The 22501-nt window shown below is 40.3% G+C and overlaps 1 protein-coding gene across 3 annotated transcripts; it reads right to left on the bottom strand.

The window, feature by feature from the left end:
- Positions 1-171: 171 nt before the first annotated feature.
- Positions 172-22460, bottom strand: LOC117441003 (retinoblastoma-like protein 1). Of its 3 annotated transcripts, none has more exons than XM_071201629.1 (13): positions 22305-22460; positions 12409-12521; positions 10665-10768; positions 10038-10141; positions 7820-7948; positions 7570-7707; positions 6491-6655; positions 6203-6367; positions 5120-5296; positions 4444-4515; positions 4208-4268; positions 3030-3187; positions 172-1623 (listed from the first exon to the last, which is right to left on the bottom strand). In XM_071201629.1, exons 2-13 carry the CDS (start codon positions 12480-12482, stop codon positions 1354-1356), a joined length of 1617 nt encoding a protein of 538 aa, XP_071057730.1. In that variant the 5' UTR covers positions 12483-12521; positions 22305-22460; the 3' UTR covers positions 172-1353. The 3 variants fall into 3 exon arrangements, with proteins under 3 accessions (XP_071057730.1, XP_071057731.1, XP_033933094.1); XM_071201630.1 differs by having other exon boundaries at positions 7820-7945; XM_034077203.2 differs by lacking the exon at positions 7820-7948 and having other exon boundaries at positions 22305-22458.
- Positions 22461-22501: the final 41 nt, after the last annotated feature.

The following is a 22501-nucleotide window of genomic DNA, read 5'->3' as shown; positions in this document are numbered from 1 at the left end:
AGAAACATACAAAACATACATGTATTGTAAAATGCATTGTTTATTGATAAATACATTTTATTTAGACCGACTTCTTTTAAAAATGCTTGAAAAGATAACAGATTAAGCAGAAAAGAATGTCTGATAGTTATGGTTAGACAGCTGTATATATATATATATATATATATATATATATATATATATATATAAATAAATAAAATAAACCCATGAAAGAAATGTAAAGTGACCTACAAGAGTATAATTCTTATCTAATGAAAAATCCAGCCCGTTACAATCAAGTCTTCAGTAAGGACATAGGGCTGCACAATAATTCACATTTTATCAAAATTGGACTAAGCAGAAAGTGCAATATTTGGAAAAGACAAAACATGTAAAAATACCTATCCCGTCCCTACAAACGACATACTTCTGACATGATAAAAAAAAATCCCTTCTTCTTTAAAAAAATGACACCATGATCAATTAAATGTATTTCTTAATGATAAGGCTTCGAAAAATGATAATTTCCTCTTTATTGCATGTCACATTGCAATGTTATGAGTCTGCGCTAATGTCTAGCTCACTTGGTAGAGCGAGCCGCCTTTATTCTGGAGTTAGGGTTAGACAGACACACACCTATGTGAAGGACCTGAGTTTGAATACATCCTAAAACCCTCTGTCTCCCCCTTTGAAATGAACACTGTCACTTTTATAAAAAAAACACTGGTGGCACAACATTTTGTTTTCAAATCCTGTAGCCCTACCATAGACACGAGTAGTGCTTTACATTATGCCCGTCCCCATTTGATGGGAAAGATAAGTTAGTCCCACAGTTTTAACTACAGTTCATACAGACTCCAAGGAAAGTAACCTGAGCACTTTGGAGACTACTCTTCAGCAAATTCAAAGACCTCCACCAGGGGGCAGCGCAGGACGACAGCAGTCTTCTACTTTAGGCATTGGAGGGATTAAGTGCATTCGTAAAGGGCAGAAAGTGTCCGAAATAGTGCAATAAGTGCAAAAGGACATTATTTTCATCATCACACACACAGACACGACAAAAAAAAATCCAGCACCAGTCACTTTTACGCTGCTATGGATAATTTTGCATATCTTTTTTATATATCCTGCTTACTTGAAGTAAACGGTTATTTTGTTTTTTGTGGGGGTTTTTGTAAAAATGATTGAGTGTTCTTGAATTTTAATGTGAGTTTTTTTATACCTCGGGACTGTGGGAAACAGTATTTCGATATGACTGACTTAATTTTAGCACGGACAAGACTTTGAATTGACAGATTTTTGCCTAAAGGAATTTGTTTTGTCTATGTCTGAAGTTGCTCTAGCTGCCACAGTTATACCAGCTCAGAGTGAGACTTAGTGCAGGTCAGGCTGTGACATGGACAGTTGGTCCCGGTCTCTTTGAGCCTCGCGATCATTCGCTATACTCCTGAGTCGCCTCTGCAAGAATGACTCGGCAACACGAAGCCTCTGAGCTGGAGGACCATCTTCATCCTCCCCTTCTTCTCGGTCTCCAGGGGTCTCTGAGTTGAAGATGAGGAGGCTGCTGGAGACCTGCTGGCTTTGACGAGATGCTCTCCCTCCTCTCCCCTGACAGGGGTAAGGAGACAGAGGGGGGGTGTCTCTCTGGGAGAGTGACACAGAGTGTGTTAAAATAGAGCAATAATTATTGATCTGTGCAATATGGACTATTATTATATGATATGCAACCGGCAATTCATCAACTGTGTAATACTCAATACAATAATACTATACTTTTTTATTATATACATTTTAACATATTTTATTATATATTTATTCTTCCAAAAGGTGCAGATTTGTTATGAACTTCTTCTCTATGATTTAGTATTTATTTTTGATTTAATCTTATTTATTTTATTGTAAAGTGGAGCAACAAAATCCAATACCCCCTGGGGATAAATTATAAATACCATTTAAAGAGATGCAATGGATACAGTATTAAAGGTCCCCTATAATACTGTTTTTCATTACTTTACTATAGCTCTCAGATATATACAAAACATGTCTCTGAAGTGTTTGGCTCCAAACACCAAACGGATCATTGCAGCATTACCCATAATCCCCTCTGTTTCAGCGCTGTTTCCAAAGTGCTGATTCTCTGTCTGTTACTTTAGATGAAAATAAGGAGCCCCTCCCCACGCCCCTCCGAGAGAGGTTTGGTTACAAAGAAGGAGAATCAGGTGATAAGGGGGGGTTACCTTGGTTGCTGATTGGCTAATGGTTACTCAAGACAACACATCGTTATGACATCATAAAGTGGCCAAAATCTGATCAGCTCATTTTCAAACAGGTTTTTATAGAAATGGATCAAAAAGAGAGAGAATCTTTGTTCCTGAAACTTTCAGAGTCTCTTTCCACAGAGGGGACACATGTTGGTGTAGAAGAGACATGAAGAAGAGGGGACACATGTTGATGTAGAAGAGACATGAAGAAGAGGGGACACATGTTGATGTAGAAGAGACATGAAGAAGAGGGGACACATGTTGATGTAGAAGAGACATGAAGAAGAGGGGACACATGTTGATGTAGAAGAGACATGAAGAAGAGGGGACACATGTTGATGTAGAAGAGACATGAAGAAGAGGGGACACATGTTGATGTAGAAGAGACATGAAGAAGAGGGGACACATGTTGATGTAGAAGAGACATGAAGAAGAGGGGACACATGTTGATGTAGAAGAGACATGAAGAAGAGGGGACACATGTTGATGTAGAAGAGACATGAAGAAGAGGGGACACATGTTGATGTAGAAGAGACGTGAAGCAGAGGGGACACATGTTGATGTAGGAAAGACGTGAAGCAGAGGGGACACATGTTGATGTAGAAGAGACGTGAAGCAGAGGGGACACATGTTGATGTAGAAGAGACGTGAAGCAGAGGGGACACATGGTGATGTCGAAGAGACGTGAAGAAGAGGGGACACATGTTGATGTAGAAGAGACATGAAAATGTGGATTTTGCATAATAGGTGCTCTTTAACAACATTTTGAGACATGAAATGGCCACTTACTCCAGAGGCTGGGTCAAACTGGTCGGCACAGTCGTGCATCTTCCCGGTGTAGATGTTGTCGTAAAAGCGGATCAGATTTACCCTCTCCTCCTGAGCGGGGGGGTAATGTGACAATGGTGAGTCGGGGGTCGGGAAACCGTGAGCAGGGTGTCCATTATCTGTAGTAAATCAGTCACAGGACACTGTCTTAAAACATTGATGTGATGGAGAGTTCATAATGTGACTCAATACACCTGTGCTATAACGAAGCTGCATGATTCTTGATGTAACAGTAGAGTGTTTCATTCAGATTTAAAGGATGTGTCCATCAGAGTTGGGTGTAACGCGTTACAAAGTAATAATATTACAGTAACGCGTTACTGTAATAATATTACTTTGTCGGTAACGGAGTAGTGTAGCGCGTTACTTTTATAATTCAGTAATCACACTACAGTTACTAACATTGCCCCGACACGCGTTACTTCGTTACTTTCTAAAATCAGTCATAATCAAACCTCAACAAACACCTGCAAAGAACACATGCTAAGGTGAAGCTAACGCACATAGCTGTTGTTTATTTATATCACACACACGTAGTTCTTCTTCTCTGTTTTCCGGTTGTTGCCTGTTTTGAATGACGAATACACACTACCGCCGCCTGCTGGTAAGGAGAGTTATTGCCACTCACGCATGCGCAGTTCGTACGTGCTCGGCTGAAGTCTTTGCGGTGTCTGGCTCCAGTGCAACACATGGCCAACACGCAGGAGAACACGCCAACGCAACAGCGTGAGCAGAGATAGACTGCGCAAAATATACAGATAGCAGGAGACAGAGGACAGCCACGGTCAGATAGGAAAACATTCAGGAGCTATCTGGATCAGTCTTATGCGACAATGGAAACTGAACTAAAGAGAACATTTGAAACTTTAGCAGTCTGCGTGATCTGCCTGCAGGGAGGGGCGGGCCGGCCCTGCGAGTAAAGTAACGAATTACTTTATGTAGAGAGTAACGAAGTAGTGTAATATATTACTTTTTTTTAGTAACTACCCCATCTCTGGTGTCCATGATTGCAAATTGAAAGCATAATGTAATCGTAGTGTATATTGTTTTACAACACAATGTATCATTTCCTTTTTCAACGATACCATTTAATCCTTCATTGTATTACTTCTGCGTGTTTCCTACAAAAGGTCTCTTACTGTTGTTCCCGTTGAGAAGTGTTTCCGTGTCTTGTCCGGAAATCAGCACACTTTTGCAGACCTGACAGCAGAACATGTCTTCATGAGTTCCCAGCTATCGAACATTAGCCACACATCTTAGGTTTGAATAATCATGTTAAGCAGCTGCCCGAGATGACAGTGGTTCCAATTCTATGCACTTTTCTTATTTTTGGGTAAAGATGAAAAGATGAATAATAAACAATAATCAAACTTACACTTCTGCTTGCAAGTGGTTGAGACTCGTAGCAATGAATGATGTGTTTGAAGGACATCTTCACATTGGTGATCTGTAAAAAGCGATACATTAAGATAGTCATTGGTTATATCCCTTGTGCTCATCTTTTACAGTACAGGGAAAACAGCTTTTACTGCATCAGTAGAACACAAATATTCAGATGCATTTTGAGTGTGAAATAGTGAACTACTTTTTAAAAAATGTAGGTCTTAAAGGTGGGGTAGGTAAGTTTGAGAAACCGGCTCGAGATCGCTAGAATTTGAAAATACACAACCGGAGAAAATCTGCCACTTCCTCACAGAGCCCCTCCTCCAACACACACAAACGCGCACATGACCAATGAGGGCACGAGATAAGTTTGTGCCCCGATGGAAGGCTGACAGGCAGGTAGGCCATCCATCCGATTGGTTGTACTTTTTACAGTATTACGGCTTCTACAGATGACATTTTTTTATGGATTTTTTGTCAAAGCACTTAAGATATTCATTGCTATCGGGATGCATTCCATGGAATATAACAAAGTGTATCTCGAGCCGGTTTCTGAAACTTACCTACCCCACCTTTAACCTACAGTCAAAATACCCCGTAGACATCAGTGCATATATAGCAGCATGTTAACACAACCACAAATGACCATAGGATGTTTTAAAGCCCACCTTAGCGATCATGTAGATGGCGCACATGAGCAGCTGGTCCAGGTGTCGGTCCTTCGTGAGGTCAGTGAAGTGAACCAGAGAGTGCTCAAAACACGTCCAGATCTTCAGTCGCAGCTCCTCAGAAATGCCCAGCGTGGAACAAAGCTTCTCGAGACGCTTCCCCATCAACATGTACACCTGAGCCAGAAACACACAGTGCATCATCACTGCAGACAGTAAAGCAGCTCAGATCAGGGCTGCATGATATAGCGTATGTGAAAACAACAGCACTTGTTTTATTTGGAAGTATGTTTGTTCAAAAAAGGTGACATGTTTACATTTATGTCCAATCCAACTTTATTTATATAGCACATTTAAAAACAACAGAGTTGAGCAAAGTGCTGTACATCAATACATACATAAAAAGCAGTATAAATAAATTAGGACAAACAAACGAATGTAAAAGCAAGAGACAATAAAACCATACTGAAAAATACACGATGTAAAAACATTTTAAAACGCAACAAAATAGAAAACCCCAATTTAGAAAACACAGACCGATACGTCTTATACGTGGTCTGCAAAAGCACGGGAGAACAAGTAGGTCTTTAAACGAGATTGTCATGCCGAACACACCGGTGGTAGCACGAGTTCCTGCATCCTCTGATATTGAGTTGGAATGGAAATAATGCATTCATATATTTTTGTTTAGATTCTACTGTACATAGGCTACTTATTTTAATACAACAATGTGTTTATTTATTGCTTAAGTGCAGCCCTAGTACAGATGTAGTCTGTCGCTATTTGCTTGCTTCACTATAAAAGTTTCCATTCTTCCTTTCTGTAAATGATTGCTGCTTGTTGGAGCTATTCATCGTTTGTATATAGAACATTTACCATTATTTAATGTCATTATTTTAGATAATTTAAGTAGACTTTATGCTTTGGTTTTGAAAGCAGCAGCTTCAGTGACCAGGTGCGTTATTTATATGTATTGGTAGAGAAGTGGTTGGCTCTGGAAAGGCATGTTTTTTCCAGGGACAGAGAAGACATAAAGCCATTGTTGACTCCAGGACAATGTCGTGTTGTGGGATGTTTACTTACCTTGCGAGCGAACAGGTGGAGGGAGTTACTTCTCGGCGGCCTGGTTTCAGTGTTGGAAGAAGCTTCAGCTCCGAAACTGAACTCCACTGACATGTCTCCAGGTGGGTTTCTGTCAGGTTGAAAGTCTGTCTGGTTTTGACCTTCAATTCTTGCAGGAGGCATCACCTGTTGAGTGGATAGAAACATAATTCATAATCACATCACCAGCAATCACCTTGGAAGAACCCTGAGTATTACATCTTGAATCTCCTGGTGCCAGGTAGAGAGTGTGTGTGTGTTGTTGCCAACCTGTTGGCAGGTGGGCAGATGGCCCTCATTGGCGCTGATGGCTTTCCACAGCGGGGAGTCTGTGGTCCAGGCCAAACTCTCCAGAACTCTCTCTTCTGATTGGGCGAGGTGTGTGACCACATCGCGGGGAAGACACCTCTCAGCCCGCAGAACCAGCTCGATCACCTGTCAGAACACAGGGAAACCAAAATGTGTTTTAAAGGCGATTACAATGTTCTCTTTTCCAGTTGGAGCTAGACAAAAAAAGTCCTAGAAAGACAAGGTAAACTTATGTGCATTTAAAAAAGAGGAATAGTTTTGGCGAAAACTAAAAGGTACCAAGGGGTCGGGTTATAATTTTCCAAAGGGGAGTTCGTATAGCATGACACATGAAAGTGAGGTCATAGAAAATTATCAACCCTTTGCTTTTAAATGAGTGATTTTAAATGCCATCTTACAATATGTTTCATTTTAAAGCACTTTGAATTGCCTTGTGTTGAAAGGTGCTATATAAATAAACGTGCCTTGCCTTAGAACACAGGTAGGTGGTGGCGATCTCTCGCAGGCACAGTATATAAAATGTTCTCGTCGTTATATGCAATTTTTTGTTTGTGGTTTATTGAAGTATTTGTACCATTCAATACCAACTCTCCATTCTCTTTCATCTATGCCCCATATAGAATTCTCTGAGCGTCTAATGACTGCCACCCAGTGTTCAATAAAATACTGCACGATATATCTAAAAACAATAAACATGTAGGGCTCATACATGGGGGGTGAAGGTATTCTCAGAGTTAAGAGGTGGTGTTGCTTTGGTTCAAACTTAAACCAGATGAGAAACTACAAAATAATATAAAAATCTTGGTGACTGAAACTCGGAGTTCCCATGAGGCAGAAATGTAAACATATGTTCTGCTGTCGAGCTTGTCTATGAAATACAATTGACCTCCATACAAGCCAATGCAAATCATAACACATTTACTTAGTCCTTCACTTCTTATGTATCTTGAAGTTATTTAATTGATATCAAAGGATGTGCAAACATGTACGCACAGTCAGGAATACTCCCACTGTGAGCAGCACGAAGCTTGGAAACACACCTTGATGAAGTGGTAAGGAGCCAGTGTGAGGACCTGAAGGAGCAGAGGGAACTCGTATGGTAGACTGCTTGAGAATAAGGAAATCTCCAGACAACAGGCCACCAGGCAGCGCTGAAACAGATCCAGCTCCAGGAGGACCTGAGACACACACACATCACAAGTGAGTCACTTTAACACCAACAAGCGCATTAGGATGTTAAAGGTCCCCGATCAGACTGTTGTTCAGCAATATATTATAGGTCTCTGTTACGGTTGCTGTTTGTCTGCCTGTGAGTGTTTTCAGCTGTGTGGTTGCTCCAACATCATTGGCTGCCCATCTCCTGGTCCGCCTCTGAAGATGGTGATTGGATTGACGTCGTCCAATCGCAGCGCACACCTGCTGGGGAGGAGTACAAAGGCCGCGGACTATCACCACTCTGGGGGCTCTGTGATGTGGGACAGACGCCTCCTGCTATTTGCTCTTCGTTCTGGGGGTTACTAGTGATGGCAAAATGAAGCTTTGAATGAAGCGTCGAACCACTTGGACAATTGTGTCGGAAATAGGTTAATTTCTCGAAGCTTCAGTTACAGCGACCTCTCCTGGCGAAGTGCAAGGCTGCAGTGGGTTTAACGTATCTTTGCCTTGAAAAATATTCGATGCACACACAGACTGAATATCATGTTCTATTTGCAATTAAAGATTGATATTTGTGTGTATTGGGTTATTGAGAAGAGACTAGAGAGTGCTGGTAATGTCTTTGGGCGGAGAGGGCCTTTTATCAGTTATTAAAGTATTAAAGTTGAAAAGCAATGATTACAAGTTTAACTATTCCGGGCTTTGAACCAGCTGCGCGGAGGACATCGCTGCATCCTGGCCGCCGGCTCTATCCACTGGGCTATCTATTCCTTAGACCATTGAAGTGTTTTTATATTACTCATTTTCTTTTTGTTCACAGCTTCTCCACATTTCGAAGTGTTTCACGAGCCAGAACGACCTATCTTTCTTCCTGGCTTGCTCTTTAATGATCCAATTCAAATGCAATGCCAACAACAACTCAACAGCAACAACGCAAACTACGACAACAACCCACACATTGCGCATTGTTTAGAGCGGTCATAAAGTGTTGAAGCTCTCAAATTTGAAACTGTTTCAACCTGTCACCTGTCAGAATCGAGACGAGGCATTGAATCGCGTGAATGGACCGCGAACCATTCAAGTGATTCATTCAGGAAATGAAGCAGTTGCTGGTTCGGACGTCACATGTCACGTGATTTGAAGCAAGCTTCGAAGCACTGCTTCTATGGAATAGGAAGTCCAGGGTTGAAGCTCCGTTCGAAGCTTCAGTGTCAAACTGCCATCACTATAGTTTAGTATTGTTTGACTGTTGTCCGAGCTGTGTTTTCTTACAGCCTTCCTTTATTTAGTTGTACCACTTTTAAAGTGAGGTTTTGTGTTGTTCCCTATATTAGTATTTATTTCTTCTGTATGTGTTTAGACTCACTTTTTAGAGTCCTCCCTTAGTTCGGTTGCCTATTTAAACTTGCGCCCTTGTGGCCTCTATTGTTTATTATGTAAACCGGTGTTTGTGGCAATTTGTTTGTTTCAGGCTGCTTGCCTGCCATTTTGTTCACCTGTTGTGCATTAAAACAACTTATAACTTTTACCAATCCCATTCTGGTTGTGTTGCTTCCCTTTGATTCCCCTAGCTCAGAAGGGAACGTAATAGTCTCAGATATATATATAACATGTCTCTGAAGTGTTTGGCTCCAAACACCAAACAGATCATTGCAGCATTACCCATAATCCCCTCTGTTTCAGCCCTGTTTCCAAAGTGCTGATTCTCTGTCTGTTACTTTTAGATGAAAATAAGGAGCCCCTCCCCACGCCCCTCTGAGAGACATTTGGTTACAAAGAACTCAATGGTGCTCTAGAGGGGATTCAGGTGATAAGAGGGGGGGGGTTACCTTGGTGCTGATTGGCTAATGGCTACACAAGACAACACATCGTTATGACATCACAGAGTGGCCAAAATCTGATCAGCTCATTTTCAGACAGGTTTCTATATAAATGGATCAAGACAAAAAGAGAGAGAATCTTTTTTCCTGAAACTTTCAGAGTCTCTTTCTACAGAGGGGACACATGTTGATGTAGAAGAGACATGAAGAAGAGGGGACACATGTTGATGTAGAAGAGACATGAAGAAGAGGGGACACATGTTGATGTAGAAGAGACATGAAGAAGAGGGGACACATGTTGATGTAGAAGAGACATGAAGAAGAGGGGACACATGTTGATGTAGAAGAGACAAGAAGAAGAGGGGACACATGTTGATGTAGAAGAGACATGAAGAAGAGGGGACACATGTTGATGTAGAAGAGACATGAAGAAGTGGATGTTGCATAATAGGTTACCTTTAAATGCCATAAACATGCAGTATAACTCTTTGCATGCAGTTCCTCTTGTGGCCACATGAAGGCGCTGCACTCACCGAGCCGTCCTTGATGTCCAGCCTCTCCTTCTCCTGACTGAGGATGTTCTCCAGGATCCTGTAATACCATATTGCTGCCGCACAGCAGGACTTTTCTGCTAGATCTGTGAACAACACCACCAGATCATATCCGACAATTGGCAACAATAGTGACTTCATTAACTTGTATTATTAATATATAAACTAACAAATAATTACAGCTTACAAATATGTAGTGTAAAAAGTACAAGGATGGCTTCTAAAATATAGTGGAGTAGAAATCCATAGTAGCATAAGGTGAATACACTTAGGTTATATATACTTTATATGTACCTTTCACAACTGTTTAAAATACTAGATGAGCAGACAGTGCTGTGCCAAAACAGAAATTGTTGCTTCTGATAGAAACCGTCAATATTAAATGTGGTCGGCTTTATCTTAACTATGCATCGTTGCCATTTCCCAACATACAATTCTGGCCTGAAAACCAGTAGTATCGTCAAAGCCATAATAATTTTTCCTTAAGAAATATTAACCATAAGGTAAAAACGTTTCTTTACATTAGGATGAGAGATTTCATTATACATGTATTCCTAACATTCAGCATACTATCTTATTATTTTAGGATCCTTTAATATGTGAGATTACGGTTGTTCTTGTTCTTGTTCGTGTCCTTGTGGTGTTGCAGAAATGTTTGCAGCATGAATCTCAGTCTGGTTTCAATCGCGTCGGTTGGATCTCTGCAGCAGGCCCTGAACCAGAGGAACCAGAGCAGTTAGAGAGGCACGGTCCATTACACTTACATTTCATTATCTGAGAGTGGTTAAATAAAGAGAGTTGTTTGTTGGAAAACATCTAAAAAATAAATAAAAAGGCCACAGAAAGTATTTAAAAGCCCCTTACTGCAATTGCAAATAATGTAAAGAGTTTAACTAAACATACAGTTTGAACATAATTAAACAGTCCTTTGTCTCAATGCAAACCTGCAGGCTTATAAACCATTACACGAGTAGCACGTCCCACAATACCTGCACCTCCCCCTTAAGATATATGATATGCATTTGTTGTCTTAATGCCAACGACTATTCACATTTCGTGCACATGTCAATAAATGTTCCAACGCTCCTGTTGTCTTCGGGTCAAATCTGACCGATTTACTACTTTCATCAATCATAACTTTTTTGTTTTAAATTCGACTGCATTAAGACTTCATGATATCCTTCACAGGGGACATTTGAACACATACAATTGCTGATCACCACTTTCATTGCATTTTGGATGACTTAGTCAACTGTGTAACTCCCAACTCACACACACACACACACACACACAGAACAATTTGATACATGTCCCGCTCTTATGTGCCCATCCCCCCACATGGATCACACCTGGCACACGCAATACATGTTCAGTGTGTGTTCTTTGTACTTCTCCTAGTGCTAGACTCCTGGCACTAGGATGGGTTAATGCAGAGGCCACATGTCACTGTGTGTGCTGTGTGCTCTGCATGTGTGGCCATTAAAGAGGGGTTTCATCCCTCCCAATTCTATTCTATTTACTGCAGTTGTTCATGTGTACCAGTAGTTTGATACAATATTTACAGTTTGAAAGGGTGTTACATGAAATGTGGTGATGATTAATGGTTTTTGTGTTAATGTAATAGCAGTTAAAACAGGACCGGTCAAATTTGACTGTACATTTGTTTATCCTATTATATTTACATGAGTATAGACTCCTGTATTTACTTGGTCACTTACAACCTTCTCTGCAACGTTTAGCTGATTGTAAACAAATGTTGACATGTACAGTATACAGTTTGCTTCATCTGCATTACTTGAAAATGGGTCTTGCAACATAATCTTGCACTATTTTTAATCGTTTTACATTTTTGTGTTTTAGTTACTGTGACATGCAATTGTTGTCCTTAGGTATGTTTGTGTTTGAATTGTATTTGATTACTTAAAAATAATGTTTTCTTGGCAATTTCATAATTATAATCTAACTCTATAATGTGTATATATATAACTCTATAAATAAGACTAATATGTGTCTATATATATATATACACACACATATTAGTCTTATTTATATATATAATATATATATATATATATATATATACATATACGATACACAGTGATGTCAGCATTGTTGACATGCAACGGGATGTTAAAAGGACTTTGTGTTGTTGTTGTCCTCAGAATAAATGCCAGAGAACTGGGACTTAACATTCTCATTACCATAACTACACTGTAGCTGCTGTATGACAATAAAGCCTTTGAATTCTCTGGTTTATTGTAAATATCAGTCATAGTTTTGTTAAATTGTCTCTGTATACTAACCGCAGCTTACGGTGTTATTCAGGGATTCTATAAAAAACTAAAAGTCTAACCTGAACTCAGCGGTCAGTCGGTCACTCGGGCCAAACATCGATTGCCCCTGGTTACCATGGGGACGGTTGTCCATGGTGACCTTTACTCACACAGGATGAGTCAGAACAGGAACCTAAACAAGGACATTAAAAACACTCAGATTAGGAAACATACAAACTATCAACGAAGTACAATCTGGTTGAGCTCCTCAAGTTCGTCAACCACTAAACAAATATAATTTGTAATAATATTAAACGGTAAATAATTAGGGCCATGTAGGCATTAGAGAAGCCAAGTTTATTATATAGCACATGTTGACAAGGCAATTTAAAGTGCTTTATAAAAAACAGAGGCATTTTAAACTAAAAGCTTTGATAATATAAATAAAATCAAGCTTTAATAGAATAAGGGAAAATAATGAGAAGAGGAAGACTTCAATGTTGAGAAAAAAAGACAAAATGAGGAGAATTACCATGACACTTTTGAGAATAAATCAAACAAATAAAAAAACTAATTCCATTCCCTTGACTTGTCCTATAAGGCTCTTTCTTCCATGTGTCATATTTTCGTAGTTTCCTTGCTTTTTAAGTCTGATTCTACTTTTAAAAGAAGCTAGACAAAAAGAAAAACAGGTTTGCCATAACACACCAAAAACACAAAGACACACAGACAAGGTGTCGGTGAAGTAGCTCTTTCTAAAGCTCCGCCTACAAGCAACTCTGAATTTCACACATGGGACACAAACACAAACGAACAAACCTTGAAATGGTTGTTCCCTCCTTTACTAAGTCAGTGGCCCAGCCAATAAATAGTTATATCACGGGACTCCCTGTGAACAACTTTTACAATGTTAACACGTGTACAAATAATATTGAAAAGATGTCAGAAGTGTGTTTTTTTAAAACTTTGACCAGAGCTGTTGCTTCCTGCTTCCAGTGCGCATGCTTAGCTTATCCACTGCCCTGCGTTATATTTATCATACAGCAATGAGAGTGTTATTACTCTTATCAACAGATGTGATGAGTCACATGTTACTGCATCTCAGATGGGAAAGCTTCCCACACATGGAGTACTGCTCCGTCCTTGCAAGGTTCCTTAATGTGAAATTAAAATGTATTATAAAGTGTGATTATGGCGTGTTAAGAGTGTAACAGGAAGTCGTGTGTCTGTCAGATGGTTTAAGATCATTGTACGCTGAACTGATTGTTATGTTCTCAGTCAGCTTTTGTTATGAGAGGCCGTCTAGCTCACAACTGATACTTGGTCTTACAAACAATATCAGAATCTGACATGTACACCACCACTCTTTCACACACAGCATCACACCGTCTTTAACGTACTGGCATTCCTTCCTTCATTTACTATCATACATAAATACCTATTCTCTCTCACACACAAAAACAAAATCTCTTAAACGCACCATCATACTCTCGTACACACACCACTATCGTCTTTCACAAACAACTATAATCTAATAGAACATTATAATAGTGTATGTGAAAGAGGATAGTAGTATGTGTGTAATCGGTAAACAATGTACGTAAAACAGAATAATCACCTATGTAAGAGGGAATAGTATTTCATAACAATATGTAAAACAGAATATCAGTGAATGAAAGACCGAATAATAGCTTATATAAGAGGTAATAATAGTTCATGTGAATGACTATAGGTATGTGTATAAAACAGAATGATAGGGTGTGTGCATTAGAATAGTTATGTGTGTGAGAGAGTATGATTGAAAAGGAAGTGAGTTTGATTGAAAAGGAAGTTGGACTACATTCTCAGTTCCTGATTGGCTCTATGTTTTTTGTTTGACGGACACCGCCCACAATGGCAGTTGACTACTAATTTTCCCTGTGTAACCTGAAGAGTAAAAGGGTCAAATCCGTCAGAAAGCAATGACTGTAAATGTAAACCTAACACTTACACTGACTGTAAGGGTTACTAACATGTATTGTGTTTATGTGATGACATTTGGAGATGTTTAAACTGCGTTAGCATTCGCGCTAGCATACACGCTAGCGTTAGCCATACTAGCCTGTATACGGTTTATTGCACTGCTAGCATTAGCTATATTTACCTTGGTTACACTTAGCAGTCCTATGTGTTAATCTGTGTATGTTACACTTGCATGTATGAGATATCCTTAAGTGCCTTGTATCTTCTTTTTTTATAGTTTCACTCCGTTTGAATGTCAGTAGACTGCAAATAATTAAATAAAGGAGCATGGCTGCTCATTCCCTGGCTCTCAAAAGACTTTGGCTGGCTGTTTAATCTATGTTCACACTGAGACAGTACAACATAGAGAGAACAGTACACTTATTGTGTAAGTACATACAAGCAGGTCACACAGGGTATATGCAGGAATCCTGAAGTCAAATTGAATACCTTTTAAGACCTTTTTTAAGACCCTTTCCATACATTTTAAGACTTCATCGCAACTTCGAGTTCTAACCGGTTACATTGGCGACACACTTTACCTCACATTTACTATATTGATTGTAAGATAGCACAACTAAACAGAGTGCAGACAGACTACTGAAGCCTCCTCTCCACATGCACTTCAACCTCTCTGTGAAGGTCAGGTTTAATGCAGTATGCTGCTTTGTTGCTTCTGTGCTCTTTCATTCCAGTAAAACTCCTCAGAAACCATTAGAAACCAATATTTGACCAATAAACAAAACTTTGAACTATGAAATTAAACTTTGGTGAGCTTCAGCGGGGTAAGGAGCTCCCTCACAAATACCCAGGGGTTAAATTGGGCTGGGGCTGCCCGGCACATAGGACGATGCTCTGACGTCATCACCCTCACACATTTGTCATATGTTTACAAAAAACGATATATATGTTAAGTATAATATATATAGTAAAATATAGTTAATATAGACTAGGGTCGATATGTGTTGACCTTACTTTAAAATAGCAGATCTCTGTGACTGGATATAGTTTGGCTTAGACCCCGGCCCCACGAGCACGCATACAGTAAAACGCATACGAAACGCAAAAAAGTATTCCGTTCACACGCATTCGATTCATTAACGTGTCCGTTCACACTAGACCGCTGGAAATGCTGGAAATGCTGTAGTACATATGCCAGGCCTGTAAGTGGCGCTGCTGCCACCACAAAATACACCAAAAGCAGCAAAGAAGAGCCCGGAGCATGGTTGTCATGGTTGCCCTTCTGTTTATTCTCCGCGGTGGACGGCATGTTTTCCTGCTGTGTTGCTCCCTTCTCTCAGGTAGTCCACCAGCAGATAAACCCCAATCAGATTTCATAAAACACCACTCCACAGAATCAGCTCTCCTCAGGGTCTCCAATGACCTCATGATGGCATCGGATGCAGGCGATTGCGTGCTTCTGGTGTTGTTGGACCTGAGTGCAGCGTTTGACACAGTGGACCACGCCATCATGCTAGATAGACTCAGGGAGTGGGTAGGCATCTCAGGGTCTGCCCTCCAGTGGTTTGCCTCGTACCTCAGTGGGAGAAGTTTCTCTGTGGCGGTGGGCCCGTTCTCATCACATAGCACTCCCCTATCCTGCGGCCTGCCCCAGGGTTCTGTTTTAGCCCCCCTTCTTTTTGCCCTGTACATGCTCCCATTGGGCCACTTAATTAGCCAATTTGAAGGTGTCTCGTATCACTGCTACGCAGATGATATCCAGATATACTTCTCCTTCAAACCTGTCAAAATTGAAAAAGTAAATACCCTCATCACATGTCTGTCTGCAATTGAGGAGTGGATGTCAAGCAACTTCCTACAGCTCAATGCATCGAAAACGGAAGTCTTGATCTTGGCGGCTGATAACATCGCCTCTAAGGTAGCAAGCCACCTGGGTTCATTCAGTGGTAACATAAGGGCAAACATAAAAAACCTTGGTGTTACCTTCGATCAGTCAATGCTACTAGACAAAAACATAAAACTTCTGACCCGTACCTGTTTTTTCCATCTCAGGAACATTGCCAAGCTCAGGGGGGTTATATCCATTGCAGAACTGGAGATGGCTATCCATGCCTTTATTTCATCCCGGCTTGATTATTGTAATGCTCTGTTCTCCTGCCTCAACAAAACATCAATAAACGGGTTTCAACAGGTCCAAAATGCTGCAGCCAGATTACTGACTCGGTCCAAAAAAACATGCCATATCACTCCGATTCTTTCTGCCCTGCACTGGCTCCCTGTCCATCTCAGAACCCAATTCAAAGTACTGGTCTTCACATAGAGCTGTCCATGGCCAAGCCCCAGCCTACAACAATGACCTTATCCACCCGCACATCACAACCCGGGCCCTGAGGTCCTCTGAGCAAGGCCACCTAAGGGTGCCCCGAACCAGGCTAAAGACTAAGGGGGACCGTGCCTTTGAGGCGGTGGCCCCAAGGCTTTGTAGCAAACTCCCCAAGATAATAAAAACCTCGGCCTCAATAGAGATTTTTAAGGGGCAGTTAAAGACACACCTGTTCTGACAGGCCTTTGGGTTGTCGGAGGAGGAGAGTTAGTGGCTGTCTTTTTTATTGGTGTTTTGTCGTATGTTTTATCCTATGTATTACCTGCTGCTGTTTTATGCCTTTTATTCTACATTTTATAGTTGTACTTTGAATTGTGTTCTGTGTACTGTACTGTAAAGCACTTTGAACATCCGTGTTGAGAAGGGTGCTATATAAATAAAGTTTTACTTACTTATTTACTTAACCCCCCCCCCACAGAGCGGAGCAAGGCAACGAAACTTAAAATAAGAAGCAGCATTTTATGGCACGCTATGCATGGGGCCACCTTGAGGGGGTTTCCCGACATGTTGTTTCAGTAAATTAAAGGGTGTTTCATGTTGTCGTTGCTGTGGACCTTCTTAATACCTTGGAAAATGCCGATTAATACTTTTTAATAGCCTTAATTTTCGCTACGTTGATTTATCAACTTTTAATACTTTTTAAGACCCCGCGGACACCCTGAGTATGATCACAAATATATATTTTTTAGATCAAATATGATCTATTCTTAAGTAACAAGACATGAAACTAAGTGTTAATTAAGTCTAAATAACTCAAAATGAGGTACTTCTGTCTTATTAGGCCCATATTGAGCAGAGCATATTAAGACCAAAACTCATGTACAACAACTTCCTTACTTGCAATAAATAAGCACTAATTAGAGGGTTATTGAGGAAAAACTCTCAACTAATGGCCTTACTTGTAGAATATGGTCATGTAGAATGAGACATTAATAAGTGTTTTATAATGTCTAATAAATAGCCAATATACTGCTAATATGCATGTTAATTATCAACTAGTTGATGGTGAATTTGTGTACCTTAATATAAAGTGTTTCCAAAAGTTCTTATTGCAGCTCAAATGTAGCTAGCAGTGCTCTGAGCAGCTTCAGGCTTTGTTTTCAAGGCTGTAAACCAGTCAAGGAATGAATATTTAAACTGGCTTCCTGTTGGATCAACCTGACTTCCTTTTAAAGTATGCTCTCTCACAACCAGCACAATGTCCTCTCACATAAACTGTCATAAGCTCTCAAAAACACAAGGGTTGCGGTCAATAATCAGCTGCTAAATTCTAACCCTATCGTCTATTCCTTGACCTCTGAGTGAAACGTCACGGGGTTAAGGGATAGTGGATAGGAGAATTCAAAAGGACTTAGGAGAAGAGACTGCGGTACTTTAGAGAATCCGACTGCACTTTCACTATCCAACGTGTTTATGATGTGCCAGCGGACGTCATGAATGTGCGTCTGCTGCTGTGGGGAAACTATGGAAACCACAGTTTTCTATACAGCGGACTACAACATGGATGTTTAATAAGAACGAGGGACTACTGTGAACTCATCTAGAGACTCTGCACCGTGCTCTGATGCTGTTGCTTTATGAACGTGGACAACAGAGAAACATATTCTTCAGGACCAAAGTTGGAATTGAAATAAAAAAGGAAAGTGAAACGTATGCTCGTCACCCTCTCCCTCCGGTCCACATTAATACAAATGATCCCAATACGTATGATTGTATGAACTAAAGATCTTAAAATCAATACAGATGTATTTATTATAAACGTTTGTCCTTAACATCTATCACTGTGTATATCACCATTCAAACATCTTTTAAAAGTTGAACAAACCCCACACAGCTCAGTGAAGACTGAAATGTTGACTTTATTTGATCATTTCAGTAAAAACTAACGTTCATATTTCTCTTTTTGATTATAATACTGGTGAACGTTCAAAACAAAGCACTTTGGCAAACTTACCACATACGTTTTAAAATGCTTAATAAGCACCGTAACTTTCATGATATAATTTCTCGTCATAATGGGTTGTTTCCATGAACGGCCGACTGTTGTGTGACGGCAAATGCTGCGGCTGCAAGGCATTGTGGGTAGGGATGCATATCGTTGACTTTTTTACGATACCGATACCACTGAACGATACCGATACATATCGTGATACTTTGAAAATGTATCATCCCACAATTACTCCCATGAAGCGCTTTACAACATGTCAAATGAATATTAAATTCAATTGTGGGACTTCTTGGACCTTTTAGTACTGAACAAACAATGAAAAATACATTAAAAATATGAAGAAAACCGATTATGGAATATCTTTTATAACACCCGCCATCAGGTGAATAGCACATCTTGTCAATGCAAACAGACATTTTTTTTAAAGTATCGAAACCGGATCTGATTTCGGTACAGTATACCGTAGCCACCAGTAACCGGTATTTCGGTAATACCGGATACCGGTATGCATCCCTAATTGTGGGGCAGCATTTTCTCCTCTCCTTTCGTCAAGGGATGTCCAGTGGTTCCTAAGCTAAAGGAGGTGATAAAGGAAGTTTGAAACCTCCTTTCCTTTCATTTAGAGAATCAGCACTTATCATGGCTGCGACTGAGGGACTTCCGGGTCATTTCACTCCGTTAGGAAGGTTCCTAAGAGAAACTGAGTATTCGAGCGCAACCCTGCATTGTCTTTCACATACACTACTATACCCTCATATATACTACAATTCCTCTCTCACGTACACTATCATTCTCTCTCACACACACTACTATACCCTCATACATACTACAATTCCTCTCTCACGTACACTATCATTCTCTCTCACACACACTACTATACCCTCATACATACTACAATTCCTCTCTCACGTACACTATCATTCTTTCTCACACACAAAGTTGTCCATCTTGCATACACTACTAGAGAATTATATTGTAGTATAATAGTGTTTCTAAGAAAGTACAGTTTGGTATGTAAGTATGTTTGATTTATGGCCCAGACAAAAGTGTGTGAAAGAGAGCATACTCTCTTTCACACACTTTTGTCTGGGCCATTGTGCATATAAAAGTGTTTGGCAATATGTATAAAAGAGTTTAATGCTGTATGTGTGAGATTCTGATATTGTTTGTAAGACCAAGTATGAGTTGTGAGCTAGACGGCCTCTCATATTTTGTCATAGGCTCAGTTATGTGAAAACTAATCTCCATCACCCCCCACCCCATTTCCGGGTCGATCCTACATGGTTGCAGCCTGGCCTGTTGGTACTTTTACTTTAATAAGAAAAGGCCTTCTCCTACTGTACCTCCCACATTCCACGTTGAGTGTGTTCCCTCCTCTGTCTGTCTCAATGGAGGCTCTGTTTCACTCCCACGTGTGTCGTTTATCATCCAGGATCCCACTGGCCTCCCACAGACACACGTGCAGCGGCGTTTTTATATGTACAAAACTATTGGGGAACGAACAACATCTGCCCTGTACATTCATACAGGGCAAAAGAAGAGGCTCACATCAGAGTTTTCGATGGGGTTTTGTTTATTTTGTTGGCAGCTCATCCCTTAAAACAGAAGAGTCAAATAGCTTAATAAGGGGAAATAAAAAGGGTACATTTCAAGCGTGTTATGTCAATAAGTTATTGGTTATTAATTGACAGAATATATTTGAAAAGTGGGATTTGCACATATATATTTAAGAAGAACAATATAAGAGCACACGTTTCAGGTGGCCGCTATATTCCATACTTTAAGAATTTGCTTCGGGCCAATTCAAAATAAACCACGGGCCACATTTGGCCCCTGCCGACACCCCTGCTGTAGACACTCATCAGAAGAACGCAGTCTGAAGCAGCAATGTAGAGATGACTAAACATGATCTTAAAGTAAACTATCATTTCCCACCGTGTGTGTGTGTGTGTGTGGTGTGTGTGTGTGTGTGTGGTGTGTGTGTGTGTGTGTGTGTGTGGTGTGTGTGGTGTGTGTGTGTGTGTGTGTGTGTGTGTGTGTGTGTGTGTGTGTGTGTGTGTGTGTGTGTGTGTGTGTGTGTGTGTGTGTGTGTGTGTGTGTGTGTGTGTGTGTGTGTGTGTGTGTGTGTGTGTGTGTGTGTGTGTGTGTGTGTGTGAGAGAGAGAGAATGTGGAAGCAGGTATCAAGAGATTGCGCAATATTGAGCTATGATCAGGGTCAGGAAAGTTACTCTTGTTTAGTACTAATCTGAGTTTCAAAATATATAAAGTAATGTAATCTGATCATTTCTCATCATTTCTGGATTGCCTCAATATGAAATGCAACCAAAATTTAAAAAAAAGAGAAAATGAACAACAATAAGATGTTTTTTTACTTAAGTTTATTACACTGAACAAAAATATAAACGCAACACTTTTGTTTTTGCTCTCATTTTTCATGAGATGAACTCAAAGATCTAAAACATGTTCTATATACACAAAATAACCATTTCTCTCAAATATTGTTCACAAATCTGAAAGAATCTGTGATAGTGAGCACTTCTCCTTTGCCGAGATAATCCATCCCACCTCACAGGTGTGGCATATCAAGATGCTGATTAGACTGCATGATTATTGCACAGGTGTGCCTTAGGCTGGCCACACTAAAAGGCCACTCTGAAACGTGCAGTTTTGCTTTATTGGGGGGGTCTGGGGGGGTCCGAAAACCAGGCAGTATCTGGTGTGAGGGGTAGGGGTAGGGTAATGTTGTGAATCGAGTGGCCTGTGTTCGTCGTTTCCAACAGATTCGTCTTGAGGCCTCACACACTTTCTCTGAATGAGCATTAACATCTTCACAGAGCTGCAGGTTAATGGACTAAAAGAGCGTTCACCCAATTCACTTTAAAATAAGCAACAACAATAACTGCAATTTCTCAAATCAGGAGAGTAAACCACATGTAATTCTGTCACGTTATCCCTTTAACCTGTCAAATACATTTTCTGACTTATTTCTACAGAAGTTTCAGCAGCTACTTGTTTGAATCACAGAGAATCTCATTCTTGAGAGTCTCCAAATGAAAATGCCTCCGTTCTTAAACACATTATTTGTTTCCCTCCTTTGTCAATAGATTAGTTAATTTTCCATTACAAATAGACTGCCAGTGCCAAGAGTCAAAGGAAACACATGTTGCCTACAGAAAACTGGACTGGTGCAACCTCTCCTTGTCTTACATCATAATCTTCCTCAAACTTTTTTTTGTGTGATGTACTAAGTGAAGCTTGTCTATGCATTACATGGAAATAAAGTGTCCATAAAATACAGCTGACACTAGGATTGTGTTCTCCGTTTTAGAAATACGCTTACAGCGAGAAAAGCACAAGCAAGTGGGTTACACCTATTTCCTGTTTTGTTCACTGACAGAAGTTTCATCATAAACAGGCCTGAGTTTCACTTTCCAACACGTGCTAGACATTTAAATGTTGCCGTAGTTGAACACATTTTTGTATTATTAATACAACAGGCTACATTAGAGCCTTTTAAAAGAGCCACTCATTAACCTCCAGTCAGTCGGTGCTGCAGCATTTAGCGGTTATTACTCGTGCAGAAGTAGAGGGTGAATGTTATCATCTGACTTTTCATTCAACACGTCCATTTAATTTGAATTTTTGACTGAAGTACAATACAACGAGGATCAAAGTCACTTACCAGTGTCGGTCACTCTGGGTTTTATGGTTTAAAATCCAGGTTGGGTCCTGTGCTCTGAGCCCGGTGTGTTTTAAGTGGGTGTCCGGCTCATGCAGTGCTCACGTGCTGCTCTGCACAGCCACAGTGAAGAAGTTCACATTATTGAGACAAGCCCCGACTTGTCTCTGGTGTTGCTCTGAAGTGTGAGCAGCTGTAGG

This window comes from Pseudochaenichthys georgianus, chromosome 3 (genome assembly GCF_902827115.2).
Source record: "Pseudochaenichthys georgianus chromosome 3, fPseGeo1.2, whole genome shotgun sequence".
In the NCBI taxonomy this organism is placed as follows: Eukaryota; Metazoa; Chordata; class Actinopteri; order Perciformes; family Channichthyidae; genus Pseudochaenichthys; species Pseudochaenichthys georgianus.
The sequence above is the reverse complement of the archived record's forward strand: the minus strand, read 5'-3'. Positions and strand labels throughout refer to the sequence as shown.